This window comes from Callorhinus ursinus, unplaced genomic scaffold (genome assembly GCF_003265705.2).
Source record: "Callorhinus ursinus isolate GAN/ISIS: 27379988/994484 unplaced genomic scaffold, GSC_fseal_2.0 scaffold11, whole genome shotgun sequence".
In the NCBI taxonomy this organism is placed as follows: domain Eukaryota; kingdom Metazoa; phylum Chordata; class Mammalia; order Carnivora; family Otariidae; genus Callorhinus; species Callorhinus ursinus.
In genome coordinates this window covers 53,125,096-53,151,248 of record NW_027397073.1, presented here as the reverse complement: position 1 = coordinate 53,151,248, position 26,153 = coordinate 53,125,096, and the positions used below count along the sequence as shown (strand labels likewise).

At 40.1% G+C, this 26,153-nt stretch overlaps 1 protein-coding gene across 15 annotated transcripts in view; it reads left to right on the top strand.

Moving 5' to 3' along the window:
• Window positions 1-26,153, top strand: part of DLGAP1 (DLG associated protein 1) — a 942,912-nt gene that overhangs the window by 684,709 nt on the left and 232,050 nt on the right. For all 15 annotated transcript variants that reach the window (XM_073898465.1, XM_073898467.1, XM_025886688.2 and 12 more), the window contains one exon: window positions 11,064-11,278. In XM_073898465.1, coding sequence (XP_073754566.1) covers window positions 11,064-11,278 — 215 coding nt within the window. The remainder of the gene's footprint in view (window positions 1-11,063; window positions 11,279-26,153) is intronic.

The following is a 26,153-nucleotide window of genomic DNA, read 5'->3' as shown; positions in this document are numbered from 1 at the left end:
GAAGTGGGTTGAAATATGGCCTTAAAGTGCAAATCCTCAAAAGGCCGTTTCCCCATATGGTAACTATTAAAGTGGAATTTTGTATTACATGTGTGCATTAAGACACCCAAAATAGTATTCTATTCTTTCTGGATGTCAAGAACTACATTCACATCATTTGAAAGATGATGGTTTCATTGAATTAGAATGGACAGTGTTCATGAAGGAAAGATTCTATTTTGGTCCACTTAAATACAGTATACTTTTAGGTGTCATGAATGTAACTTGGAGTAAAAAATCCAAACAGCACCAAGGTGCACTAGTAATTAGATAAGAGTGATAAAAAAAAAAAAAAGAAAAAGCAGGCAATTTTGAGCTGTATCTCTTCTTAAATCTTTTGTTTTATTCTAATAGACACCAAATGGCTAAGTTAATGGTTCACAAGTGCAATAATTTATGGCCCATTTGAGAAACTTAGTATCTCAAACTTAGTGGTAAACTAAGGGAAAATATTTGCTGAAATCTATTTCAAAATTTGTAATTTCGGGGGCACCTGGGTGGCTCAGTCAGTTAAGCATCGGCCTTCTGGCTCAGGTCATGATCCCAGGGTCCTGGGATCGAGCCCCAAATTGGGCTCCCTGCTCAGCAGGGAGTCTGCTTCCCTGCCCTTCCCCCTGCTCATGCTCTCTCTCTCTAATAAATAAATTTTTTAAAAATTCTTGTAGTTTTGAAATTATTAATAATAGAGATGATTGATTTGATGCAAACTAGCTGTTCCAAGATCATCAGACTTTAAGTTCTAAGGGAAAAGATCCATACTCATAAACATTGACAAGTAGTGGGGTCTCAGAACTGCTGAGGGATTTAGAAGATTTTAGCCAACACCAAATTTAGTATCGATGAATGGTATTTCTACATCTGGGCTTCTGTTGACTTCAGGAAGACCACTAACCTTTCCACCCGCATCTCTGCTTTTGAACACCAGACACAGAATTCAAATTTGCCTCAAGGAATTCAATTTTTGGAACTATAGCTCCAAATAACGGGGGCTACAGTGGACAGATGCCACCACACGTGACTAAATCAACGCTGGCTCGCCTAGCCTTTGCTAGCCAAAGGATATGCCTCCAGTGTGCCAGAAAGACATGTGAGAAATGAACAGTTGCATTAAAAAATGAGAAAGGGCTCTAAATTAGCATATCTCCTAACTGGCCAATGGAAATAAATGTAAGATGCTTACTATGGACCTAAACCTCTGTTTTTTTAATCTTGTTGTCTTGTAAGGATGTTTGTGTTCTTGCTTATATTTCACTAAAATTTGCAGCCAACTACAACTGCTGGATGATGGGTACTCTGTGGTTCTTTCAAGCATCTAACCCTCCCTACTTGTTACAGTTGTCAAAATGTTAACAGCATTGTAGCTCCCAGTAACTTAATACTTGAGTTTTATGTTTAATGGAAAATTGCTAAGTTTTGAAACTTACAGCGAATGATATGTTGAAAAGAACGTAGAAATTTGAATCAAACCTGCCCTTCAATTCTGAATATGATTTACTAGCTGTACAATTTAGTGTAAGTTATTTAATAGCACTAAGTCTCAATTTTCTCATCTTTGCAATGGAGTTAATAACAACATAGGGTTTTGTATCACATGAGATAATGTTTGTGTGTTGGGATTGTAAAATGGCTACCAGCAAGTCCTAAAGCTAATTACTTTACTATGGATGTACCAAATGAGAGAGGAAGTATCTTTGACTCAGCATTCCAAGCAAAGGTTGAGATGCTTGCTTACAGAGCAGGCTTAAATCACATGGTGAGCCCTGAGCCAAGCAAGGCAACTGGGGAATGTGATGTGTTGATTGGCTAAGCCAACTGCTGTGCTACTCCTGAGACACATGGACCTCAGGTGGGTTTCCTTCTGGGAAGGAAGGGTTCTCCAGAGCAAAATCATGGAGATGTGACTACAAGAACCAGAATTAGAACCAGGGTGGCAAAACCCACAGACGTCCCCTACAATCAAAATGCAGGGCAGACAATAAAGAAAATTAATTTTCCTCCCCTGTCCTCACATTATACCAGCATGTGGTATCTTAGTTAGTACTTCTTGATGTGGAATCACAAAGCATCTTCACGACAGACAGCAGCCCCTTTGTTGTCAGCTGTCACCTCACTAACATTTTCTACCAGCCCCTAAAGGCTCATGGACCACTCCCCTCCTTTGAGGCGTCACAGACCTTGTCCCTTACATTTCTCCCACAATGCCTTTTCTCAATGGCATCCATGCACTTCACACATAGACGTTCAACTCCCAAGGAATGGTTTTATGACCAGGGAAGATTTTTAAGAACAAAGTACAAACCCAGTAGGTGAATCAAAGGTACTGAAATACTTCACTCAGCTTGACTTGCTTTAAAGCTATTTTTCCATTTTCCTTCATCTCTCCCCCAGATTTGTCCAATCACTTAAAACTTGTAAACCCCTTTGAGACCAGAGACTGTGCTTTATAAAATGCTTTTGGTGTATTTACCCAGCACCTACTATCGTGCTAAGTACCCTGTAGATACCTATAAATGTTGGTGGGTGAGAATAATTCCATAGGTTCACAGTGACTGAATCACTATTGCATTGTACTGTCAATAAAGTTTTGTTTAAGAGTGTTGAAACATTTTTATTTGGAGGGAGATATAGCAAAGGGGCTAAGCCCTATTTAAAAAGAGGTAGGTATTTACTCTTGTCCTAAAAAGGTCATGTTTAAGCAACCTGAAGCAAATTAAGTTTTGCACCCCCCCCACCTCGGGCTTCATGGGGAGTTAGAAAGGGCGGTTGCCAGGGAAATATGATTGGAAAATACCAATCAGACCTTGGAATCTGCACATCGCGTAATTGTAATTTTCCTATTCTTGCTCTTTTTTTCTGCTTTTGCTATGAGAAGAGCAAGCTTAAAAGGCTACAGGGACATTTATGCCAAGTCGCATTTGTCAAGTTGAAAGCTGTGTGGAGCAGAAAAGCAGTTCTCCCAGCTGTAAAGAAGATGCAAAGGACCCGAGTGAGTAGGGAATCTGAGAGCTCACTAAAAGTGCTTAGAAGGCGGAGACATTCACGCCATTTCTGTAACGTTGTAGGCAGGCACTTGAAATCCAGGGGGAAGCCTCCTTACCACTGGGGTGTGTGCAGGCCCCCACAGCCATCCTTGAAAGATGTGGCTGTCCTGCAAGTTTTCTAGTCCCCCCAACTGTCCCACAACAGTAGTTGCTAAGGGCACCAGGAAGACAGCAAATGCTGTTTTACTTCTTAATTATTTTAAGTATTTATTATTGTAAGCCCTCTTCAACAGTGCTGGCAAATTAGTGACAAGATAATACTTATGCTGATTTCAATAGCTACATTTTATGTTTATTTTAAAAATAAAGTACAGTTGAGTGGGAGCATGCCCTCCCTTCCCCAACCCCATTTATTTGTTCAGTGACTTACTCAATGTACTTTCATCAGAGGCAGGGTGACATTAAAGCTTTGATGTCAGGCAAAGCCAGACTCCTACTCATGATTACGACCTTGAGATAGTCATTTCTGCTTTTTGAGTCTAAGTTTTGTAGCAGTAAAATGAACAGAGTAATACCTATCTCATAGGACCGCTGGAAGTATTCACGTAACAAAGGTATCTCCTCCAGCCCTCTGAGATTATTCCAGAAATGTCAGATTATTCCATAAATATCAGCCTCCTAGCTCTCCTTTCATAAATACAGTTTTTCCTCCTCATATTTACCCTTCTTCATCAAGCTCAGGTAAGACCCAGTAGGTTGACCCCCTCAGCCATAGCCAAGCACCCTCATTTACCTGGTTGCTTTAGTAGAAACACTAAATTGTTGAAGAGATCCACGGCTGCTGAGGAGAGCCTTGCGACGATCAACCTATTATTGATGGCCACCACTTTAATCACTGCTCTAACTTGCTAGATTGCTTTTATTCCTATCTCGTCAATTAAATGCCTAAATTATTTCTCCCCATTTCTCTGGTTCCTGACGAATTAGAGCTTTAAGTCCCACCTCAGCCTTAGATTCTCTGGTTTTCCACCCCAAACCTCTGCCATCCAGAACTGCTCACACAATTGCACTGGCCTCCCCTGGTGTATTTCAGGACATACACTCCATTTCAGCTGTCCCAGCTTTCTAAGGGTCTGCATTCCTTTTGTGGCTCTCAGATTTCCCAAAATCTCACACATTTTCATCCCTCCAAACCTCACCATCCAACCTCCCATCTCGAGATAATCCGCTCTGCAGGAGTCACTCCCACATGGCTTCATCTCTCAGACCATCATTGACACAAAACGTCTGACTCTCTCTACATGTAGTTACACTATACTGAGTGCAGCCCAGCAAAAGTGGGGGCTCAAACCCCAAATCTTGTGGAAGAGCCTTTTAAAAGTAAGCCTTCCCATGCCTGAAATTGTATTTCTTGTAACTTCTACTTCAAGGCTTGTAATCCTACTTTTGTTTTATTAACATTTTTTTTTCCTCCAGACAGGTCTTAAAACCATAGGGAAGTTTTCTTTTTTTCTTATGTGAAATATGTATTCTTTAGGTTACCATAAAATAACAATTGTGACTCAACAGACAGCCAAGATCTGAACACAGGAGGGGGGAAGGAGGAATCGCTGTCTGTGAAGAGTAGACCCTATTTTGGGTATAGTGTCAACCTGTACCAACCACTAAGTTCTCTGGACCTCGATTTCTTTATTTGACAGGCTAAGATTAAAATAATTCTTCTTAGCTTTCAAGGTAGTTGTAAGGATGATGAGACATTATGTGAGCTTATGCATTTGCAAAAGCATGACACAGATGAATGCTAATTATTATTATTAATTTGGTCACCATTAAATAGGAACATTAAGTTCTGTGGTTACTACCCCAGAATATATCCATTTCTTGTTTTTATTTTTGCACATGTTCTTTAAAAGGCATCTGATTCTAAGACATATGTTTTGCATTTTAGCATCTCTGATATTGGAATGAATCATATAATCTAGGAAGAGTCAGAGTTTAGTTGGTGGCATTGATTTCTTTCTCAGTGGCACAAAAAAATATTGAGGGTTTTGCACTAGTATCTTTGATTCAGGAAAATGTGGCATTTGGATACTAGAGGAAAGCTGCAGATTAGTCAAAGTAAGAGTACTTCATCTAGTCAAAATGGAAACTTTGTTAACCAAGTGGGGATATGACCCCCGAAAATCAGCAAACTGAGACCCTCAGAACATAAGGTGTTATCTTGGATCATATAACTTTTAAGGGTTTCCCATGGGAAAGATTTTTTCAAGGACCCCTAGTTTATCATAGCTTTTGCTCACAGATCTCCCAGAATGAGTGTGATCCTCTTTCAACTGAGTTTGGGGAAACCTAAAGGGGAAAAAAAATTGGCAGCACCAGAAGACAGTCTACTTTCAAAGATCCTAAAAGAGACAGAAACACATTTTTGTGTATGAAATTTTTATATTTTTATATAGGATAACATGTATATTCCATCTGCTTATATTCTTACACTAGAACATCTACTTTAATAAGTAGAAGATGGTCAGCTAAAATGCCACTGCTTTTTTAATCCCCAAGTTATTTATGGCTGGCCATACTTTAAAAGTAGCCATGAAGAGACAGATTTCTAACCTTTTTCTCAGATTTTTATGGTGCTTTGAAGTTCACAAACTATATTCACACACACAATTCTACTATCATGCCCATTTTAGAGATGGAAAAACTGAATCAAGGAGGTGAAGTGACTTATCCAAGGTCACACACATTGAGTGAAAGCAAAGCTGGATTTGTAGTAGGTCCTAGAAATAGCCAGGTAAACCTTAAGAAGCTTGCCCTCCTTTTCCTTTACCTTTTCAACCTCTCCCCCACCTCTGTGACTCTGAGCTGCACAGAGCAGAAACTTCACGCAGCCCAGAGGCCCCCAAACTCCCACTCTTGGTCTGGACAGTTCTCATACATCTGGAATACACAGCTCATGGGTCAAGGTTTTAAAACAAAAACAAAAACAAAAACCTTCAAATACAAATATAGTTCCCAGGGAAGCTTTTTCCCCCCTCTAAGTTTTCTGCTTTGTGAACCAAAAAGAGGCATTTGGGATTCAATCACTTGGAAGCCAGGCAAGATTCTGGTGGCTCCTCTCTTGGTCCTGCAGAACAGCGATGAGACCCCAGGACAGAGAGCTGAGAGTACTTCCTGATGGGAACTCTCACTTAAAAATTATAGGAGTAGACAGTATATTAGGACTTTATGTTTTTGCTTAATCTATTTCAGTTATGTCCTCTCCTCCTTTGAGGAGGAAGATTGGAAGCAGGCATCAGAGTCTTCTTGGAAAACCAATGTCATCCAACATGAGGGAGCACCTGAGTGCTAACAATAGGGCAGAGCTCCCCTAAAAGAGCTTTACTGAGCATTCCTTATGCACTTGTGGGCATACCTTATTTAATCCATGCCTAACTCTCTATGGGGTAGGAAACAGACAAGAAAATTGAGGCATATGCCTAGTTACTGACACAGCAGGAACTCATATCTGGATAGTCTAGATGCAGAGCTCACACCCCTGACCCCCAGCAACACTGCTTCCCCCATTTCAGTGAGCTTACCCAGTAATTAGAGAGATGACACAAAGACACATAAAACAAGTAGTGCATATAAATGCCATTGTGTGATTATGCACATTTAAGTACACAAAAGGACGATGTGGATTAGTTTTGGGGCCATAGAGTCTCCAATACGACCATATAACTCAGCCCTTGTAACGTGACATCAGTCACAGCCAGTGCATAATGAACGGGCAGGGCTGTGTGCCAATAAAACCTTATTTACAAATACAGATGGCAAGCTGGATTTAGTCTGTGAGCTATAGTTTACTGACCCCTTATGTAGAGATACATGCTAGAGATTTCATTAAAAAGATCAATTTAATCTGGAGCAGTTGGAGGGAGCTTTAGAATTGTTGAGTTCAGCCCAGAAGGAAGATTTGAGACAGATTTACAAGACCCTACATGACCTGGCTCCGCACCCCTGGCCTCTCCTTGTATCCCTTTCCTCTTGCTGGGTACTCTCCGGTCACACAGGCATTTTCATTCCCAGGCTTTAATTACACACCAATCTCATTCTTATTCTAGAGACTCCGCACTGGCTGATCCTTTTGCCTGGGAGCTCTTCCTAGCTCTCCTCCAGGCTGGCTCCTTTGGGCAGCAGATCTCCTCTGGAATATTACCGCTTTCCTAGGAGCTTCTCTAAGGAACAGGCTAAAGTAGTCCCCCTCCAGCCACATTATTACATTAACCCATCTTATTTTCCTAATGGCATTTATGATTCCTGAAATTATCTTGTTCACTTATGTGTGTGCTTGACTATTATCTATCTCTTCCTGCACTGCTTCCAGAATGTATGCTCCACAGCATGAGATCAATGTTTGTAACTGTTCACTGCTGTATATTCCCAGCACCCAGACCATGACTGGAAAAGAAACAAGCAAAAAATACTTACTGATGTGACGGAAGAGGGAGAGAGGCAAAGAGAGAGAAGGGCAAGGAGATTGAGAAAAATGCAAGCATGCCCCACTAGGTCATGTTTCATTTTCTCCTGTTCTGTAATTGAATAGACTATGGCTATGATTAGAATGACCCATCATTCAGTGCCCATACACTGTTTCAATTAAGAAAACATCCTCGTCCTAGAATTAGAGGATGATAGCACTTGGTTATGGTCATTCTTTGGTGAGAAGCAAGTCTTCTGTATTTCTGAACTGTGACAAGTGGTCTAAGTTATAGACTGGCTCTTCCTGAAATAGAAAAATGCACACAAGTCCTCATTTTGTTTGATCAAAAATAAAGCTCTCTATTGGAGTTTAATGCTTAAACATATGCATTAAAAAGGAATAATCCTTTTTCTCTAGCTCATAACTATTGTTACATCTAAACCTTTATTATATTGATTTTATTATTGTTTCTTTAACATTTGTTGGGTCCAACCACCTCCAAGGTTGGTACAGACATGCAGGACATCTGGCTGGTCTGTCATGAACAAGTGTCTATTTGCTCCAGCTTCCCTTCCTTACTAAGACTTCTATTCCCTTAAACTGCCAGGACCAGTAATACTGAAGCCTTTCTCAGACAGCTATAAGGTCGTTTCTTTGGATTTCCCTAAATTTTTTCTTTCTGTGTAACTGAGGCAGAAAGACACATCAACTTTTGGCTAGATCCCAGTGGTAGCTGTGGCCCATGATTCTCCTCTCTTCCCATTCAAAAGGGAGTAACATTTCACACTCGGGCCCCTTACAAATTGGTATGCCTTCTTTGAAAATTATATACCCGGTCACTGTCTCCCCTTTTGCTTTAGAGTTTAAAAGAGTCAGAATTAAAATTCTGGCTCAGTTGTAGCAACTTCAGCAACATTATTTTTCTTCTCCAAGATCTTGATTTTCTGTTTCTTTACATTTTTTCCTAGAACTGATTTCTGTATTATTTTATAGGTAATCTTGTTGTAGGCTACCTTTAGGTGTATGAATAATGCATTAATTTTTAAATCCCATTCCATACAGCTTCTTAGCTGCTATCATTTGAAAACTGTTTCATTGAGAGGTATACAGATTAAATACTTTCCAGTTGGTTCCCTTAGCAACAGTTGCAACCCGTTTCTAGTGCCAGCTCAAGTTTCTACCATAAACTAACTTTGGGAAAAACATCTAAACAGAAATTTGCCATGTTTTGTTTCATGATTGACATGACCTGATATAAGTTTGTCCTTAGTCCCTGACATATTCCAGAGACTAATGCTTATTTGTGAACTGTGCATCAGTACCGAGAAATGGTCAAGTGCTGTATGCATCATCTATGACCCTCAGGTGTACCAACGTAATTTATAAAATATAATTGCTAAGCCAATAACGAGGTTCTGAACATGATCATATCTTTGCAGTGAGTCACCTTCCAGCTGAAGGAAAACAAGACTGTTCTAAACATCTATAATTTCACTAAGAAATCTTCCTTGTTGCTATAGTGATTTTGATGCTTTTTAGCTAAAAAAGTAAAAACTCTACATTGCTATTACCATGATCAACAAATAGCAAATGGATCAGATGCAATGGATTACAAAGGTGACAGGGGCCTACAGTTGTTTGGTTCCATAGGTGTCAAAGATCATAGCTCAGAAAGAGAGACAGCATCACATAGGGGTCAAGAGTAAGGCCCCAGGAGCTGCCAGGTTGGAACTCTGCCCTTTGTAGCTGAGACTTATGTATCCCCACACGGGGCTTGATCTCACAACCCTGAGATCACGACCTGAGCCAAAATCAAGAATTGGATGCTTAACCGATGCTGAGCCACCCAGGCACCCCTCTCTCGTGTTTTAGTGGGACATCTATTCTTACTTCCTAGAACCTATAACATTTAGAAACCTGTGTCTAATATGTGTAGGTGTCATTGTGGACAACTTTATGAACCCTTCAGAGTTAAAATTCATATATTATTAACCATAAAATTTAGGTTAAGTAAATTCTAGTCTTTGGAGTCAAACCAAAATGCTTTGAATGCCAGTGCCGTTATGTGTTCTTTTATTACTTGTGTGTTCTTTGGCACATTCCTTAAGTTCTCTGAGTTCTTGTTTCTCATCTGAGAAATACAAAGAAAAATTATGCAGAGTTGTTACGTTGATAAAAAAAGATACTGTAAGCAAAACCCTTAGCATAGTTAAATGTTAATAAGAAAGAATGTATTATTTGATGGATAATCAATAAGTGGTTAGCATCAAAATATTAAATACCTGTTTACCTTCTCAATGAAACTTGGCCAGTTCCCAGGAGCCCCTCATGGCTACTCCTTCCCCAACACCATTACTGATAGCTCCTACTTCTAGTCTCTCTTCGGTGCATGTTCCATTTATGGCACCCTATCTTAAACTTGCTGATGGGTTGATCTGGAACTGTTCCCAAATGTGTTTATGCTCTGTCTTCTCATTGCTGTTAAAGCATGTTAAGGGCAAAAACCAGCCTCCTTTGTTTTCTGGTTTCTTTTCATTAAGCCCTATGCAGTGCTCTATGCACCATGGACTGTTTGTTGCTTCTTAATCGATAAAAAGAGTGGTCATTATGCATTTCTTTTACTAAATGGAGGAATAATAAGATCCTAGGTTGAGTCCATGTTGAAGTGGAAAATCTAAGTGGAACTGAAGAGAAAGTCATAAAGAAGCCCTCTAGAGCATAGTGTAGTGCTCTGCTGGATTCAAAGGAAATGACTGTAGAAAAAAAAGGAGCAGTGTACTAAGAACATTATCTTATGTGGTACCTCCAAGTGGGGACTTAGAATAGGATCCAGCAAAGCAAGTGGAAAAAGAACAATTCAGATAAGTAGCTCCACCAGGTAAGTAAAGAAACTCTTCAGGGGTTGGGTGTGTGTGTGTGTGTGTGGGTGTGTGGGTGTGTGTGTGTGTGTGTGTGTGTATTCAGAGGCCAAGGAAAATGTAAATTAAGAAAAGGCCACTAGCTTTCATGAGATCATTGGAAACCTTTAAAGACTGCTTTAAGCAGATCTATGGAGGCTGAATTCAAATTAAGAGGGGTTCAGAAAGAATAGGTTATTGGGAAGTCAATGTAGCTGGTTTAGGAAGAAGAGAGATTCAATACAAGACAGTAGAGTTGGGAGGTGTGAGGAAGGTGGAGATAAAACTGAAAGATTCTTAAGTTCTAAATGACAGTTGAAAACAAATAATTGAAAAGTTCAAATAAAACTGTTCTCCTTTCCAATGGCATTCTTATTGGAATTATTTCTTGGAATTCTTATTCTTGTTAGCATGAGAAAAATGAGAAGTAAATCAAAGCCAATGGTTTTAATTTTTCCTAAGACACAGGATGTTTTAAAGATTAGGATGTGGATTTGCATGGATTAAAATGTTTTCAAACCAATTATTACAGTAAAACACCATTATTGAGAAATGAACGTCTGAAGTTTTAGATAATTTCTATTACCCACATTCAGGGTCATACCAAAAAAAGGGGGGAAAAAAGGAAAGCAAAGTGTAGGATTTTATTAAAAATGAATTATCTGTTTTCTCTGTGAATAGGTTCCTCAGGATGACTGGACAGGGTACACCCCTCGAGGTAAAGACGACGAAATTCCATGCCGGAGAATGCGGAGTGGCAGCTACATCAAGGCCATGGGAGATGAAGACAGTGGTGACTCCGACACGAGTCCCAAGCCTTCTCCCAAAGTGGCTGCACGAAGAGAAAGCTATCTCAAGGCTACTCAGCCATCCCTTACAGAACTCACCACACTCAAGTAAGTGTTTCCAATGCTCTACGTCTGGTAGTCCAGCTCCTTGTTTTAGCACCTAGAAGCAGATGGTGTGACTCCTAGAGTAACCAAGGCAGAGTCCACCCTACAGATGGAGCAGTGCAATGCACTGAATGGCCTACTGATTTTGACCTGGTGTCTGACTTGTGTATCCAGTGCCTTCAAAGACACGGGCATCCAGGTGTGTTCTGCAGAAATCATAAACTGAACCCCAAAACCCAAGAAGAAGAGTTTGAAACAATCCAGAATGGCTTCTGAAATGAATTAAGGCCCCTGGTCAATGAGAAGGTCTATGTCTCTCAACTCTTGGATGTTTTCTTAACCACTAAATCTGCAGGTCAACTCTTCCTTATAAGACCCTTGAATTTTTCAGATAATTGAGTAATATAATAGAGCAGATGATCTTGGAGAGGCTTATAGAAAGTGGCTAGGCTTAAAAATTGGGTCATATGTGAAGGTTCTTGATAAAGGTTTTTAATTTGGACACTAAATACATATAATTTATAAGACCTTAAAAATGGTTTTGGGGTGCTCCTGACTGGCTCAGTCAGTGGAGCATGTGACTCTTAATCTTAAGGTTATAAATTTGAGCCTCACATTGAGTGTGGAGATTACTTAAAAATAAAATCTTTAAAAAAAACGATTTGGGGTTTTGAAAAATATAATTATACGTAGTCCTTACCTCCATTTGTGCTATTTGTAAATAGAGAACAGCACTACAAAAGAAACTACTGAAATTGATTATTTTAAACAAGACCTGATTAAATTTTTAATATTACTTATGGAGAGTAAATCAGAACCTTGGAATATATCAGGGCTTGAATCATCATTTGAAAAATATGGGTAATTCGTATTTTTAAGTGCCTTTTCCCATATTTTGAGGAAATACATACTACTATTCATGTATTCATGTTATGCCACAAAATAAAATATTAAAAAACAAAATAAAATAGAAAAAGGCCAAAGCTGTCAGGCTAAGGAAAAGAAACTAGATTATTAACAGAGAACACTGAAAAACAGTGGATTATTTTACGATGGAAACATTTAAATAGCAAAATGCACTATATCTTAAATAAGTGGACAGAGGGAGTCCCCTCACAAATTTTTTTTCAGGGAATCATGTGGGCCCTCTCCAGATCGTTTCAATTAAAAATTAATACCAATGGCATTAGTGAACCAACCCAACAAAGGCGCTCTTCTTTCTTTCCTTTGGCTTCCAGTTGCCCTTCCTCTTTGCCTTCATTACTGCAGGTATTTCTTTTCTAGGGCTGCATACCAAAGTCCCACAAACTGAGTAGCTTGAAACAACACACTCCTGTAATGTCACAATTCTGGAAGCTATAAGTCTGACATCCAGGTATGAGCTGGGCCACGCTCCTTGAGAAACTTGTTGAGGACAATCCTTCCTGCCTCTTCCCAGCTTCCGGTTGTGGCTGGTAATCCATGGCGTTGTTTGGCTTCCAGCAGCCGCACTTCAGTCTCTGCCTTTGTCATCACATGGCGTTCTCCCATCTGGGTCTTCCCACAGCTGTCTTATGACACCACTCATATTGGATTAGAACCCCCCCTTAATGACCTCATCTTAACTTGATGAAATCAGCAAACCCCCTTTTTCCAAGTAAGGTCATGTTCACAGGTACTGGGAGTTAGGGCTTTGATCTATCTATGTGGGGAATGTAAGTCAACCCATAACAGTGCTACACAAGGTCAAAGTGGATCAAGGATATGAAAAATAGAAATAGGTTTTTGTTGTACTTTGACACACTTCACAGAGGCTCAGAAAATTAAATATATATCCATTCTGAAAAAAAATAAAATAAAAAAACTGGATTTGTAATAAAGGCAGTCTGCCAAGGTGGTTTAAAATGAGGGTGGCCAGGGGCGCCTGGGTGGCTCAGTTGGTTAAGCGACTGCTTTCGGCTCAGGTCATGATCCTGGAGTCTCAGGATCGAGTCCCGCACCAGGCTCCCTGCTTAGCAGGGAGTCTGCTTCTCCCTCTGACCCTTCCCCCTCTCATGTGCTCTCTCTCTCTCTCTCTCTCTCATTCTCTCTCTCTCAAATAAATAAGTAAAATCTTTAAAAAAATAAAATAAAATAAAATGAGGGTGGCCAAGGATAACTTCTGGCAAATATCTTCTATGGACTTTAAAATATCTCTCCACTAGAGACAATAATAAGCAGACACAGCCATGGTGTTAATTAACATCCTCCCGAGGACACAAAAGAGGAAATGCTTTGGGCAAGAAAGTCACTTAGACCTTCAAGAACTCAGTTTCCTCAACAAGCAGTGGGATTCCATAACCTCCAGAGTCCCTTCTTCCACTTTCATATCCGGTTAGTTGATCTATCAGCATGCATTTGTCACATTGGCTGAATGACACGTTAGGTCTCGGGTAATGAGACACAGTGATTGCCACTACTCACAGTGATACCCAGGTATGAGGAGAACAGAAAGGAGCGGAGCACAAGAAAGCTGAGGGGAGTGCTCTACGGAGGCTGAGGACAGGGGTAGGTGCAGAAATCACCTCTCACAATTATGCCTTGGGCTAGTCTCCTCACAGCTTCAGGGCTGTGCGGGATCTGCTCTGAAGTCATTAGAACTCTTTCTTTTTCATTTTGCTTCCTACAAAGTATCATCTTCCTTTCAAGCTCCGGGCCCTATTTTTACAAACATCATATATTCCTTTGACTGCTTCGAGGCTTTAAGAGCAGCAGTTTTTAAGAGTTTTAAGAAAAAGACAAACATGGATAGTGGCTAAGCTATTGGTAGAGAAGGTCAGCTATTTCAGCCACTGAAAACAGTCACTGAGCTGAGTTGAGTTAGTGACTATTTTCTTCCTCCAAACCTACAGAAATTCAAAATGGCAACCACTTTATTGGGGGATCCCTAATAGATTGAGAAACTTCTTTATTTACTCAAGAAGGAATTTCACCAACCCGTCTCTATTCTTTAGCAAGCAAGACAGCATCTGACCATCATTCAAATATGCCCTTATTCTCTTTCCCACCATCCCATTCCCCAGGCTTATTTCCCATAGATCTGTTTGTCTCCATTCATTCCTCCTTGACCTGGTTTAGGGATTCCATTCCTCACTACAGTCTACGTATTACGCTTCCATCATACTCAACTACAGATGAGTCCTAGTGAGTTCTAGTTTAATGGTATTTAAAGAGGCACACAAGAAGACAAGGGAAATATACTATGGAGGCAAAAAATTCAAACATGACATGACTTATAATCACTGCTGTCTTTTATTCCTTAATGATGTTTTGACTCAAGACCATTATTTCTCTAGAAGTTTGAAGCATTCAGTCCCTCATGAGAAAAAAATAAAGATCCCCATATCCTGGAATTCTAGTTCCCCAAAAAAGAAAACTATATTTTTGTTCTTACTTCTTTGACATTTAAGTCAATTTTTTTTCCTCCTTCCTCCTCAGCAATTCACAGCTTTAGGGATGAATCATAGCCATGAACTAAGATAACTAAAATTAGCCAAGTGAGATTGGGGCAACATTTTGTTTGAGGTTTTCAACTCCTATCTTCTGTCAGAAATGTTGGAGAGAAAGCACTCCTGTACTTTCTTACATTGTTTTTCTCTTTTCTATTTTTAAAAGGCATCTCGAGGGTTTATTTACGTCACCTACTCAAGGTTAGTTATTATGTCCTAAGGTCAGTTGAATATTCCAGAGTCCTGAGGAGGCTTCAGACAGTGAACTCCATCTTTGGGCCACAAAATTCCTGTAGCTACTCACTGAGAACCATTATATCTTTCATTGCCTTGTTTCCCTCCACAGCAGGTAACATATCCCTTCACCTCACCACTAGCTTTGCTTTCTTCCTTTGGTATTAGCTAACAATGAACTTGAAATGAATTATCACCCAAGAATATTAGTATTTTCAAATAATAACTTCTGGATGCTTAATAGTGAATTCTCAGGCAAGTTGAGGAGAGGTTTAGGGGCCAGAATTCCCTTGTCACCACACCTTGGCTCTGCTGAATTTAAGTCTTAGTTGGATTTGTTATGATTTGCTATTTATTCTAGCATTGAGACTACCACCCACAACCCTGATTAGCTAAAACTATGCCCAAAGCCCATCTTGGACTTTTCCCTCCCAATATTCTGTAGAAATAACTTTTTAAAAAGTGAGCTGGCATTTAAATTCAACTATCCATTAATCCCAGGCAAATAACACTTTAAAATTTCTTCATACTTCTTTATCCCTTCATCCAAACACTAAGAAAAACTTTCTCCTGGAGGAAATAGGCTCTAACATTATAGACCTCTGAAATTGGCAAGGAGGGCTCCAGGCTTCTGTGCATGTTTGGCTTTGGGGGTGACAAGTTAGATAGAGGTCCTAGCAATTTTGATAAACTATCTAACAAAAGGTTTCAAGAAGGTTCATATTCAGTCCTAAATGTCTTGAAGGTAGATAGTTTTCCATTTTCAGGATGGCTAATCCTCTTAATCTTCATTCTTTTCCTGATCCTGAACCCTTTTTTTTTTTAACATATATTGTGAAATACTAAATAGCTGTGTGACTTCGGCAACTGGTTTAATGTCTCTCAGCCCTACCCCCCAACACACACCCAAATGAAATGAGAGGCTTAGGCTCTTAGCATGGATGGTACCATTAAGATAACTCCCATCACAACTCCCCCACCGCACCCCAACTTCCAGGCCTGTGGCAGACCAGCATCAACCAATCCCAGCATTAACGGGTCCCAGCACGCTTCCCACTGAACACAGACCCGGTTTCAGAACTCTTCTCAACACAATTCTCCAGCCCCCACTTCCCATTGACTGGTGATGCCACGGGGTCCTGCCTCTCACCCACATGGTCTCTGAGAGACCTTTCAGCCCTACGGAATATAGTTGTAAGGATGAGCCCAGAAGATCTGGGAGCTCACAGTTTAAAGACAGAAGGAGCAGTATTGGTAAATAAAATAATTTGAGAAGAGATAGATGGGGTGCTCTCCTACAACTTTAATTCTGGAAATTTAAATGAAAATCAATTTTATATCAGGAACCCAAAACAAGCTTCTTGCTAGAGTCTCTGTTTTTGGTTATCTTTGTATAAACTTCTTGCTCCCTTTTTCCTCTGTAGACATACTGTGTCCTCTGCCAGTTCCTCACACTCCACAAGCTCCTCCTGCCCACCTACAGTTCCTCAGTTCCTTCTCTCCCCAGAAAAAGGGGAGCTGGGGTATATGAACATGAGAGCATTGAAAATCTTTTTCCTAAGGATATAAACCATGTTTAAGAACGTAGCCACATATAACATCCCCTCTTTGTCCTAAGTGGTATGAAATGTCTTGTTTTCCTTTGTTGTCTGTTTTCCCCAAATGCTTTGACATTTCTCTCCTACCTGACCCTCAGTATAATTTTACACATAACAGTAGATGCTCTTTACAGTGGAAGAGAGAACAGAATAATGCAACCCGACACTACAATATTGTAACTATAATTCAGGGATATAAACTCAAGATAGGTTCCCATCTTTTCCCGACCACAGTACTTTCTTCTATTACATTCTATCTTCCCAACTCCCCCACCCCCAGCTTCCAAAATGATAACAAATGGAAAACATTTAAAACTAAAACTCAGGCGCCTGGGTGGCTCAGTTGGTTAAGCGACTGCCTTCGGCTCCGGTCATGATCCCGGAGTCCCGAGATCGAGTCCCACATCGGGCTCCCTGCTCAGTAAGGGAGCCTGCTTCTCCCTCTGACCCTCCCCCCTCTCATGTACTCTCTCTCATTCTCTCTCTCTCAAATAAATAAATAAATCTTTAAAAAAGATAAAAAATAAAATAAAACTCATTCACTTGCTCATAGAGAAATTATCTAAACATGTTTCAGCCCCTTGCTAGAAATAAACTTCGTTGAAAAACAAAAACAGTAACTGGTACAAGAAATTGCCTGTTATATTCAGCTCAGATCACCATTCCCAGCTCAGGAAAAATCAATTCCTCTTTCGGGTATGAGTGCTCTCCTCCAAATGAGATGGATGTGTGTGAGCACTGTAGTCTGTACCATATCTTGGTCTCTTGTGATATAATTGTTTCTAGAAAAGCCTGTTTGGTAAGGAAACTTGCATAGATTGGCCTGTCCCTACAATGATCATGACCCCAAAGGAAAGAACTACTTCTGTATCTGTGAAGGAGGTGAAAGAATGAGAGGAAATTCAGACACATTTTAGAGAAAGGAAGATTTTAAAACATTGAAGAGAGATTTAAGTTTTAATGTTCTAAATGCCTGACTGAGTGCTAAGGGCTCTACCTTCCTTTTTTTTTTTTTTTTTTAATCATCATAACTCTAAAAATGAGATTTTCTCCACTTTACAAATGAGGAACCTACATCTCAGGGAGATTAAATAACTTGTCCAAGGTTATATGTCAACTAACCGTCAAAGGGAAGATTGGAGGCCAGCTGTCGAAAGCAGAAAGGATAAGAAGCTGGGTGGCAATTGAATTAAAAAAATATAGTCACAAAAAAAAAAAAAAAAAGAAGCTGGGTGGCATGATGGGCTTCCCCAGACCACAGAGAGGAGCTACATAAGAGGGGTCAGCACGGAGAAGAAAAGGAAGGTCGCCCAGGTGTGGACACCTGAGAAGCAGCATCCAGGAAAAGAGCTGAGCAAGCAGAGTAGATTTGGGGGCTGGGGGCGAGGGGAGTGGTGTCAGAGGCTGCAGTGAGGTACATCCTGGCCCAGAAGTGCAAGCAGGCTCACAGGCAGCTCAAACACGAAGGGCTTTGAGAAGGTTTTGACTCAGGCTTGCCCTGGGGTGAATGAAGAAAGGACCAAAAGACCGATGGATCAGAGATAAAGGAGGTGTTGGCTGATGGGGGTTACAGGGAGAAGTGATAAGCTCTTAGGAGCCTGGGTTCGGAGGCACTGGGACTATGTAATAACAAACCCTGTCCCTGTATCCGTTCCGTGGCTGTATGGTATTTAACCTGAGCTGTTTTCTCAGGACCTGGCGAGGCTCCCAAAACTGGAGAGTGTGAGCAGGGGAAAACCCCTGAAGAGGGTTCTGGAAATGAAGATTCCCCAGTCCCCTCAGGTGGTACTGACTGGAAATGCTACCCACTAGCCTGCCAGGAAGACTTGTGTTTGCAGAGAGCTTTAAAATTCTTTTACATTGCCTGTCTACTGGCTACCATGCCTTCAATTTAATATCTACATTCATTATTAAAGCGCAGATAACCAGGTAACAGAGAACACCCTGATTATAATCAGAAATGGTATTCATGTAATCACTCACTCATTTATTCAATACCATTAATATTGAAGTACTGTGGGAGACATTTGTACTTGGTTTCAATAAATTTATTAAATGCTTTACTAAAATCTGGTTTTCCATGGTCAATTAGAAAACACATATATATGTTTTTATTTAGACATATTTTTATATAGACATATTTTGTTTTTAAATCTATATTGTATATAGATAGCTATGTTTTATATAGGCATACATATTTTATATAGACATTCTATTTCTACATATTTATATAGAAATACATATATTTTTAGAGATATACCCTAAAAGATACTCTATATAGAGTATAGACTCGAGTCTATATATAGTGCTCTAAAATCTAAGAATGGTGGAAGAAGGCACTACAGAGAAGTAAACTTAAAATTCAGAGGCTGAAGGTATTAAAGTTTACTATTTTGTCCAGAATTTTTTCTGGTCAGAACAAATCCACTTTACTTGAGAGTGTTTTTCTTTTTTTCATCGCAGATTACTGTTGTCAGCATAGTCCATGTTATTAGTTTTGCTTTCATTTTATATCATTAAAGCAATCCTCCTCATGCCCCTCAGATGGTAGCACACTCTGAAGGAAAGAGAAAAGCTACTTTAAAGGAAGCCTAGGCAGACATATTAGGAGCTGCCTCTAATCCTTTTTGGAGGCCGGATGTGTATGAGTCCTAAATAAATGTGCCTTTACAGAGAATGCATATGGAATAGCAAAACCATTGACATTCCTGTATATAAATAAGAGGAAATGAGATCAAAACTACAACCCAAGGATTTAGGTTAGTTGCAAGGAGAAACTTCTAATTGCAAAGTTATTAATTATGGAATAAATTCATTTGGGAAGTTAGAGAGAAATTTTTCCAGGCACTTTTTTTTAAAGATTTTTATTTATTTACTGAGAAAGAGAGAATGATAGAGAGAGAGCATGAGAGGGAGGAGGGTCAGAGGGAGAAGCAGACTCCCTGCTGAGCAGGGAGCCCGATGCAGGACTTGATCCCGGGACTCCAGGATCATGACCTGAGCTGAAGGCAGTCGCTTAACCAACTGAGCCACCCAGGTGCCCTCCAGGCACTTTTGAAAACAACCTGAACTGTCTCTCTGAGAGCTTGATAATTCTGCTGGGTGCCTTGGGTGGAGTTGAACAGAATCTCTGTGTGAGATTTTCCCGACCTGTGGAGCCTAGATTTCAGCTGAAGACCAATACCATGTTCTTATTGTGTATATTCATCCTGTATTTTTAAGTGAAGCATGCAGGAAGATGAGATTTCTAGGCACCCACGACTCGCTGAGAACATCACTGTTCTTCCTGACTCTTCCCCTTCTGTCACCTGAGTTACCATTTTCCTAAATTCAGTCTTGAAACATTGCAGCTCAAACTCTCACCTCTTCAAGCTTTAGGGCTTCACGCCTCATTTGTATGATCACAAGGACCAATCTCTCCTGCTGCCACAAGCTTGTCTCTACAATAACTCCTTCTATAGACTCTACCAGGTTACTGAGACATCAGCTCTGAATCCCACTGTGTCTCTGAACATAGTCTTCAACAGCATTGAGTGTCCCAGTAAGACTCCATTCTTGTTGGAGATCTTCTTTCTGCTGTTCCCTTACACATGTTCTATGCTTTGATCAAACTGAGCTACTAATTGATCTTAGGATCTACTTTGCTGGCTTCAGACCCATGCTGGTCAGGATAGGTTAGATTATGCTAGGAGTAAAAGAACAACTCCTAAATAACAGAGGCTTCCAATGACAAAAATGTATTTCTTGCTCATGCTACATGTCCATCTTGGGGACATCAATGGGGAGATCTGGTCACTGTGATCAGTCAGGGACCAAGTTGTGAATACTCTATATCAACAAAGATTTCCAAAGTCACCAAGGCAGGACAAGAACACAGCATCTTAATGCTTCCATCCTCAAGTGAGACAAATCACCTCCATTCCCATTTCATAGGCAAAAGCTAGTGGCATGGCAATGTCTATCTTCAAAGAGGGCAGAGAAGGCAATCTTACCATGTGCCCAGGACATGAACACACAAAACAGTATTTGACAAGCAGCACTAATGACTACTGAAGTCTATCCTTCTGAGACCAAATATCTGGCTCTCTCCCTCTCCTGCAGGCAAAATATATTCATGCCCCATCACCGCCATCAAAGGGAGAAAACCCAAATCCTAGTCCTATCCTAAACCTCGAAGTTTATGATGTGTGGGTGATGAATGATAGTCTGTAGAGCAGCGAATAATACACTATCATATCTACATCTGATTCAGATGTGGCTCCTCTACACACCTGGAGACCTGCAAACTCTCACAGAAAATGACCTGCCCCCTACACACCCCATTTATTATGGTGGAACAAGGACAAAACATCCACAATAAGGACTTCCATTCAAAGAGAAGAAGATGGAAGACAACAGTAGTCTTTGGTCCATAGCAATTCTTCAGTCCTACTGGGGAAGATGTTCAGGCTCCCTACCCTAGGGGAGGCAATGTGTTTTGATTAGGCTACAATTCTGCTCCCTAGGAGCAACTTCCTTGTACACTGTTCTGTCTCCTAGGTCCCTGCTCTGGAAGAGTCTTCCATTTCTATTACCCTCCTTGACCATATCCAAAGTACACATCTGGAAATGTGTGCTCCTTGGACCCCAAGAGACATTTTAGGACTCCTCTTGTTACTACATCTTTTAATTTAGGCTTTTGGTTCTTTTAGCAGTATAACTCTCTCACAACTGTAGCTTCTTATCTATGGACTCTGATGAGTTCCCTGTAAAAGTCATCACACTCATAGAACACTCCTAGATAAAACGATCGTCTTTGTTCTATTTGTTTGCCCTCCCACCCCCATACCTCTAAGATACTTATCAACTTATTAGCTGCTTCCCTCTGAATCATTTTGTCTAATCAAAGTTTTTGTCTAATCAAAGTATTTATCTAATTGCATCTTCATTCTAAATCATTTTGACTCCATTCAAAGGTTTGAACAGTAGGGTGAGGTAGTCATATCCTTGACTTGAACCTTGCCACCAGTGCTAGTTTTCACCATACCTTCTCAGGTTTACCTTTTACAAATTGGGTTGAAATCAGTTGCTTCTTCCAAACCCTTCAAGTCTTCAAATGTCTAGCCTCTCCTTATATAACCTAACCAATTCTTTCTGAATTTATTTCAAACTGCATAATACCTTGTTGAAGGCTGCCAACAGCAACCAACACATGCTATTAACATTGTGTTTTGCAACTACCTCCCCTAGAGTTATGAGTTCAGTTATTACATCATCTACCTTCCAAGTTGTTGCAGACAACAGTATCCCAAATGATTCACCACTGCATAACTTAGATCAGTATGTTTCCAGCCTTTAATAATTACTTGTTGTTTGCTACCAATTCCTGAAGCTATACCCATATATTTTAGGGTATTTTGTTGTTGCTATTCCATGAGTACCCCACTTCTGGTACTAATTTATGTGCTAGTTAGGCCAGACTAGGTTATGCTCTGTTGATAAACAACCCCCAGATCTAAAAGTTTATTTCTTGCTCACAGTATGTGTCCATTGTGAATTGTCAGGAGACTCTGATCATTGCAGTCACTCAGATACCCAGAAAGACAGATGGTATATGTCAATAGGTGCTTCCATGGTCACCAAATCAGAAAAAGGGAATGTGGTGAATTGAGCACTGTTTCCTGGAAATGATGCATGTCATGTTTGCTCACGTTTCATTGCTAAAACCATCCGCATGACCACACTAATTTCAGAGAGACAGAGAAGTGCAATTCTACTATGTGGCCAGAAAATGGAGAGCTCGGTGTATTTGGTGAATAGCAATAATGGTACCTCATGGTTTTTGTTTACGTGGTTCCCCACCCTATCCCCCAGGAAAGCCATCTCCTCTTCATCTATTCATTCAATTAAGACTTAACTACAGCATATTGCTAAAGAGCACAGGCTCTGAGAGAAGATTACCTGGGCTCCAAATCAGAGCTCTGTCACTTCTTGGTGTGTCATGGTGGGAAAATCATTTAACCATTCTGTGCCTCAATGTTCTCATCAGTTATAAGGGATGATAATATTTCCTATCTCAAGAGTAATTGTGAAGATTCAATAATGTAACATATGTGAAAAACTTTGAACACTGCCTAGCACATGGTAAGCACACCATACATGTTAGCTATTACCATCATTATTATTATTTTTGGCCACCTACTGTGTGCTAAGCATTGGGATACATTAGTAATCAGGATTGCTAGTATAATGGAACTTACAATGTAATGGGGGAGAAGAGTAGGAAAAAAAACTTCATTCTTTTCAATCTTCCTCTCAAATGGAACCTCTCCCTGTTGGCTGTTATTTCTTCCTCCTAAGAATTCCTGAGGCACTGTCTTCAAACCTTTCTCAAGGTAGTTGTAGCCTTCTTACATATGTTTCTATTTTCCCTGTCCCCACATCAAATGCTATCTGAAGTAGTGTTTGCAGAGCACTGGGCACAGGGTCAGCCCCAAGGAGGTGCTGAATGAATGCTAACTTACTACTAAACAATCCCTATATGCCTCAGGTGGCTTGAACAGTAGCTTTGTAGAGTGGCTTTAACCCATAGCTGTTGAGTTGAACTTCCATCTGATATCTGCCCGTCACCCTTTGCCTGTGTCTGTGCTCAGACTCTTTACCCTCCCTGTGCTTCTGAATCTGTGGTTCTCTGCAAAGTTCCCTGTTCCTTCTCAACCCTACTTGGCATCACCAGCCCACCTGGAGGCTAGGAGCTCAGTCTGGCGGGTACACATTAGCATGTTAAAAATACCTATGCAGCCATCCCGAATATTGTCGTCCACTCTGCACTTTAGCATATTTCTGTTCGTTCATCTGGGGAATCCCTGTTCATTCTATTTCTCTTAGGAGGAGGGGAGAGGCTATAAGACCAACATTAACTAGTCCTTTTAAAATTGGAGAAGGATTCTCTGCAATAATCACATTAATGCTTCGCATTCTTTCAAATTGATTTGCTACCCAAATAAACCAACAAGGAAGAAATATATTTGATCATCTATCCTGATAAGTAATATTTTAATTTTCTTTGAAGCCTACTTTTCAAGCTAAAAATTACAAGTAATAATTTATCAAGTATTTTCAATGTATCTCATTTGATCCTCCCAATGGTCTCAGAAGGAATTTAGAATTGATCTTTACCAATACTTAACCAATAAGCCAAGGGTTCCATATGGTTATGAGCCTCAGGAGGTAGAGCCCAGCTTGGTCTTGGGTCTTAGGCTCCAGCCATCTGCTTTCCACTCTAACTTTCATCCTTCTGCTGCCTCGTGGAGCTCTGGGAACTTTTCCCCAAGTAAGACTATCTTCACCATCTGGACATTGTTCCAGGCTTCCAGCTCAGAAACTTCTTTTAGTTCTTTGGACCACTTCTCTTTCTCAGAAGAGGCAGAGCTGAGAGCTCTAGGCATAGATCCAGGTTACCACCTGCATATGAAATTGCCACCACCTCGGTAGCATCATCCCTGGGCCAGATTTTAAGAGAGATGGATGCTGTGCTATGGGTTTGGGCTCCTGAGGAGACTGGGCTGATCCTAGAGCTCATGTCTGGAGAGCCTGAAATTAAAAAGCCAAGACAGAACCGCTTTCTTGTATTGTTTCCCTTGCTTCCTTTGAAGTGAGGAAAGGTAATGTCAGGGTTTCAGAGTAAGAGAAGCTAAGAATTAAAATAGCCACATTAAAAGACCACAAATTAATTAATTAACTAATTAACATAAAATAAAATAGCCACGTTCTGTGCCCTCATCACTGAAAGAAACCGCTCGGCATTACTGGCTGGTCCAGTATGCCAGTGAGAGCCAATGGTGTGCACCTCTCCTCAAATCCAATGCCATTGGCCAAGATGGGACTGTTTACACCACAGAAATCAATAGACCCTACAAATCAGAGATTTTTTTTTCCTTCTCAGAGAGCCAGTTTTTAAGCATTTACCTGTATACCACTGCACAGTATCTTCATGTAGCCATCCTTCAGAAAAAGGACAAAAGGAAAATCTTAGAAGCAAAACCAAGAGGAACCTCAGAGATCATTCCAACCCAGTTATATTACAAATGAGGAGGTGGAGGCCCAGAGAAGAGCAGGGACTTGCTTAAACTATTTGACAAATTTTAGGATCCAAGTCTTCTCACTTACAACTAAGAATTCTTTCCAGAGAAATCAAAGTTTTCGAGCTGCTACATTCCCTGAAGGAGACAAGAGAAAGATAAAGCTCTGTCTCCTACTACACATATATGATTAAGTGCCACCAAAATGAAGAAAACAATTGTGTATAATTATTTGTAAGTTTCAAAATAACATTATGCATGTTGCCTCAGACTAAAAGTGCTGTAATTGTTCAGAAAATACAAAGTTATTACGATAGAAACAGCAAGGGATAGCTTCATGAAAGAGAAGGGATTCAGCCTGGAATTTGAATGATTACCCAGAGATAAGAGACTGGGAAGGGGGAATGTAGGGGGAATATGTCTGAATATAAAGGAACCAAGCTGACTGACGCAGGAGAAGGGGTATTTAAAAATGGGAAACTATCTAGGGAAAGAGAGTGAAGACTTTTACAAGCAAGATCCTTAAATTAGAGTATTCGTTTTGTTTGAATCCAGTTAGTGATAGGGAATCATTGATGACAGAGGAAGAAAATAATGTCAGTGTTGTTTTAGAACAATGGCCTACATAGCATGGAATTTTAAAAAAGCCAATTACAGGAGAACTTTTCTCCCATCTAGATGAGAGAATGTTCTACATTATTTACATGGGGATCTACATCTGGAACGATGTTTTCTAACAAGTCATTCTCTTTGTGAGGAGAGTTTATGGGTAATTTTTTTTCCCTGTCTTCTGCTTCTCTCTATTTTTTTTTTCTTTTTGTTTCTTTGGGGGTTTTTTTCCCCTAATTCCTGTGTTGCTAATTTTAACAACAAAAATCACCTCAAAGGATAATGACTAACAACTAGAAGCACTTCGAACACACCAGTACATATAGTAATTCTAATGGTACCTCAAGACAGGAATTATTATTATCCTGAATTATACAATGAGGAAACTGAGACACAGGAGGTTAATGGACTTACCAAAGGTCACAGAACTAGATGTCCATAGCCAGGATTTAAATCCAGAGCCCATACCATTAACCACTATTCTACACTGCCTCTGGGTGTGAGAGACACAGGCAGACAGTGTGCAATCAAGTAAATGAGCCTAAGGAGAGTCATACTGATCCAGGCACGAAGCACAGAAGTATAGACTGGGATGATGCCAGAAAGGCCTGCTAAGAAGATAAAGATACTAAAAATCAAAAGTCAGCAAAGAATGGGTCATGTCCCTTGTTGTTTTCTCTTGTATGTTGTGGTAATACTCTACACCACAACAGATTTTATGCCTACACACATCTCTTTTCTGTTTAGGAATAATGGGAAGATTTCCATTTTTACTATTATAAAAATATTTGTAAGAATTTCAACAGCACTGAGTATTTTAATAATATGTAAAAGTCTTCCTCCCTCTCCATCCCTTTTTACCCCTTAGAGGTAAGAATTTTAACCAGTTTTTGTGTATCCTTTCAGAAAT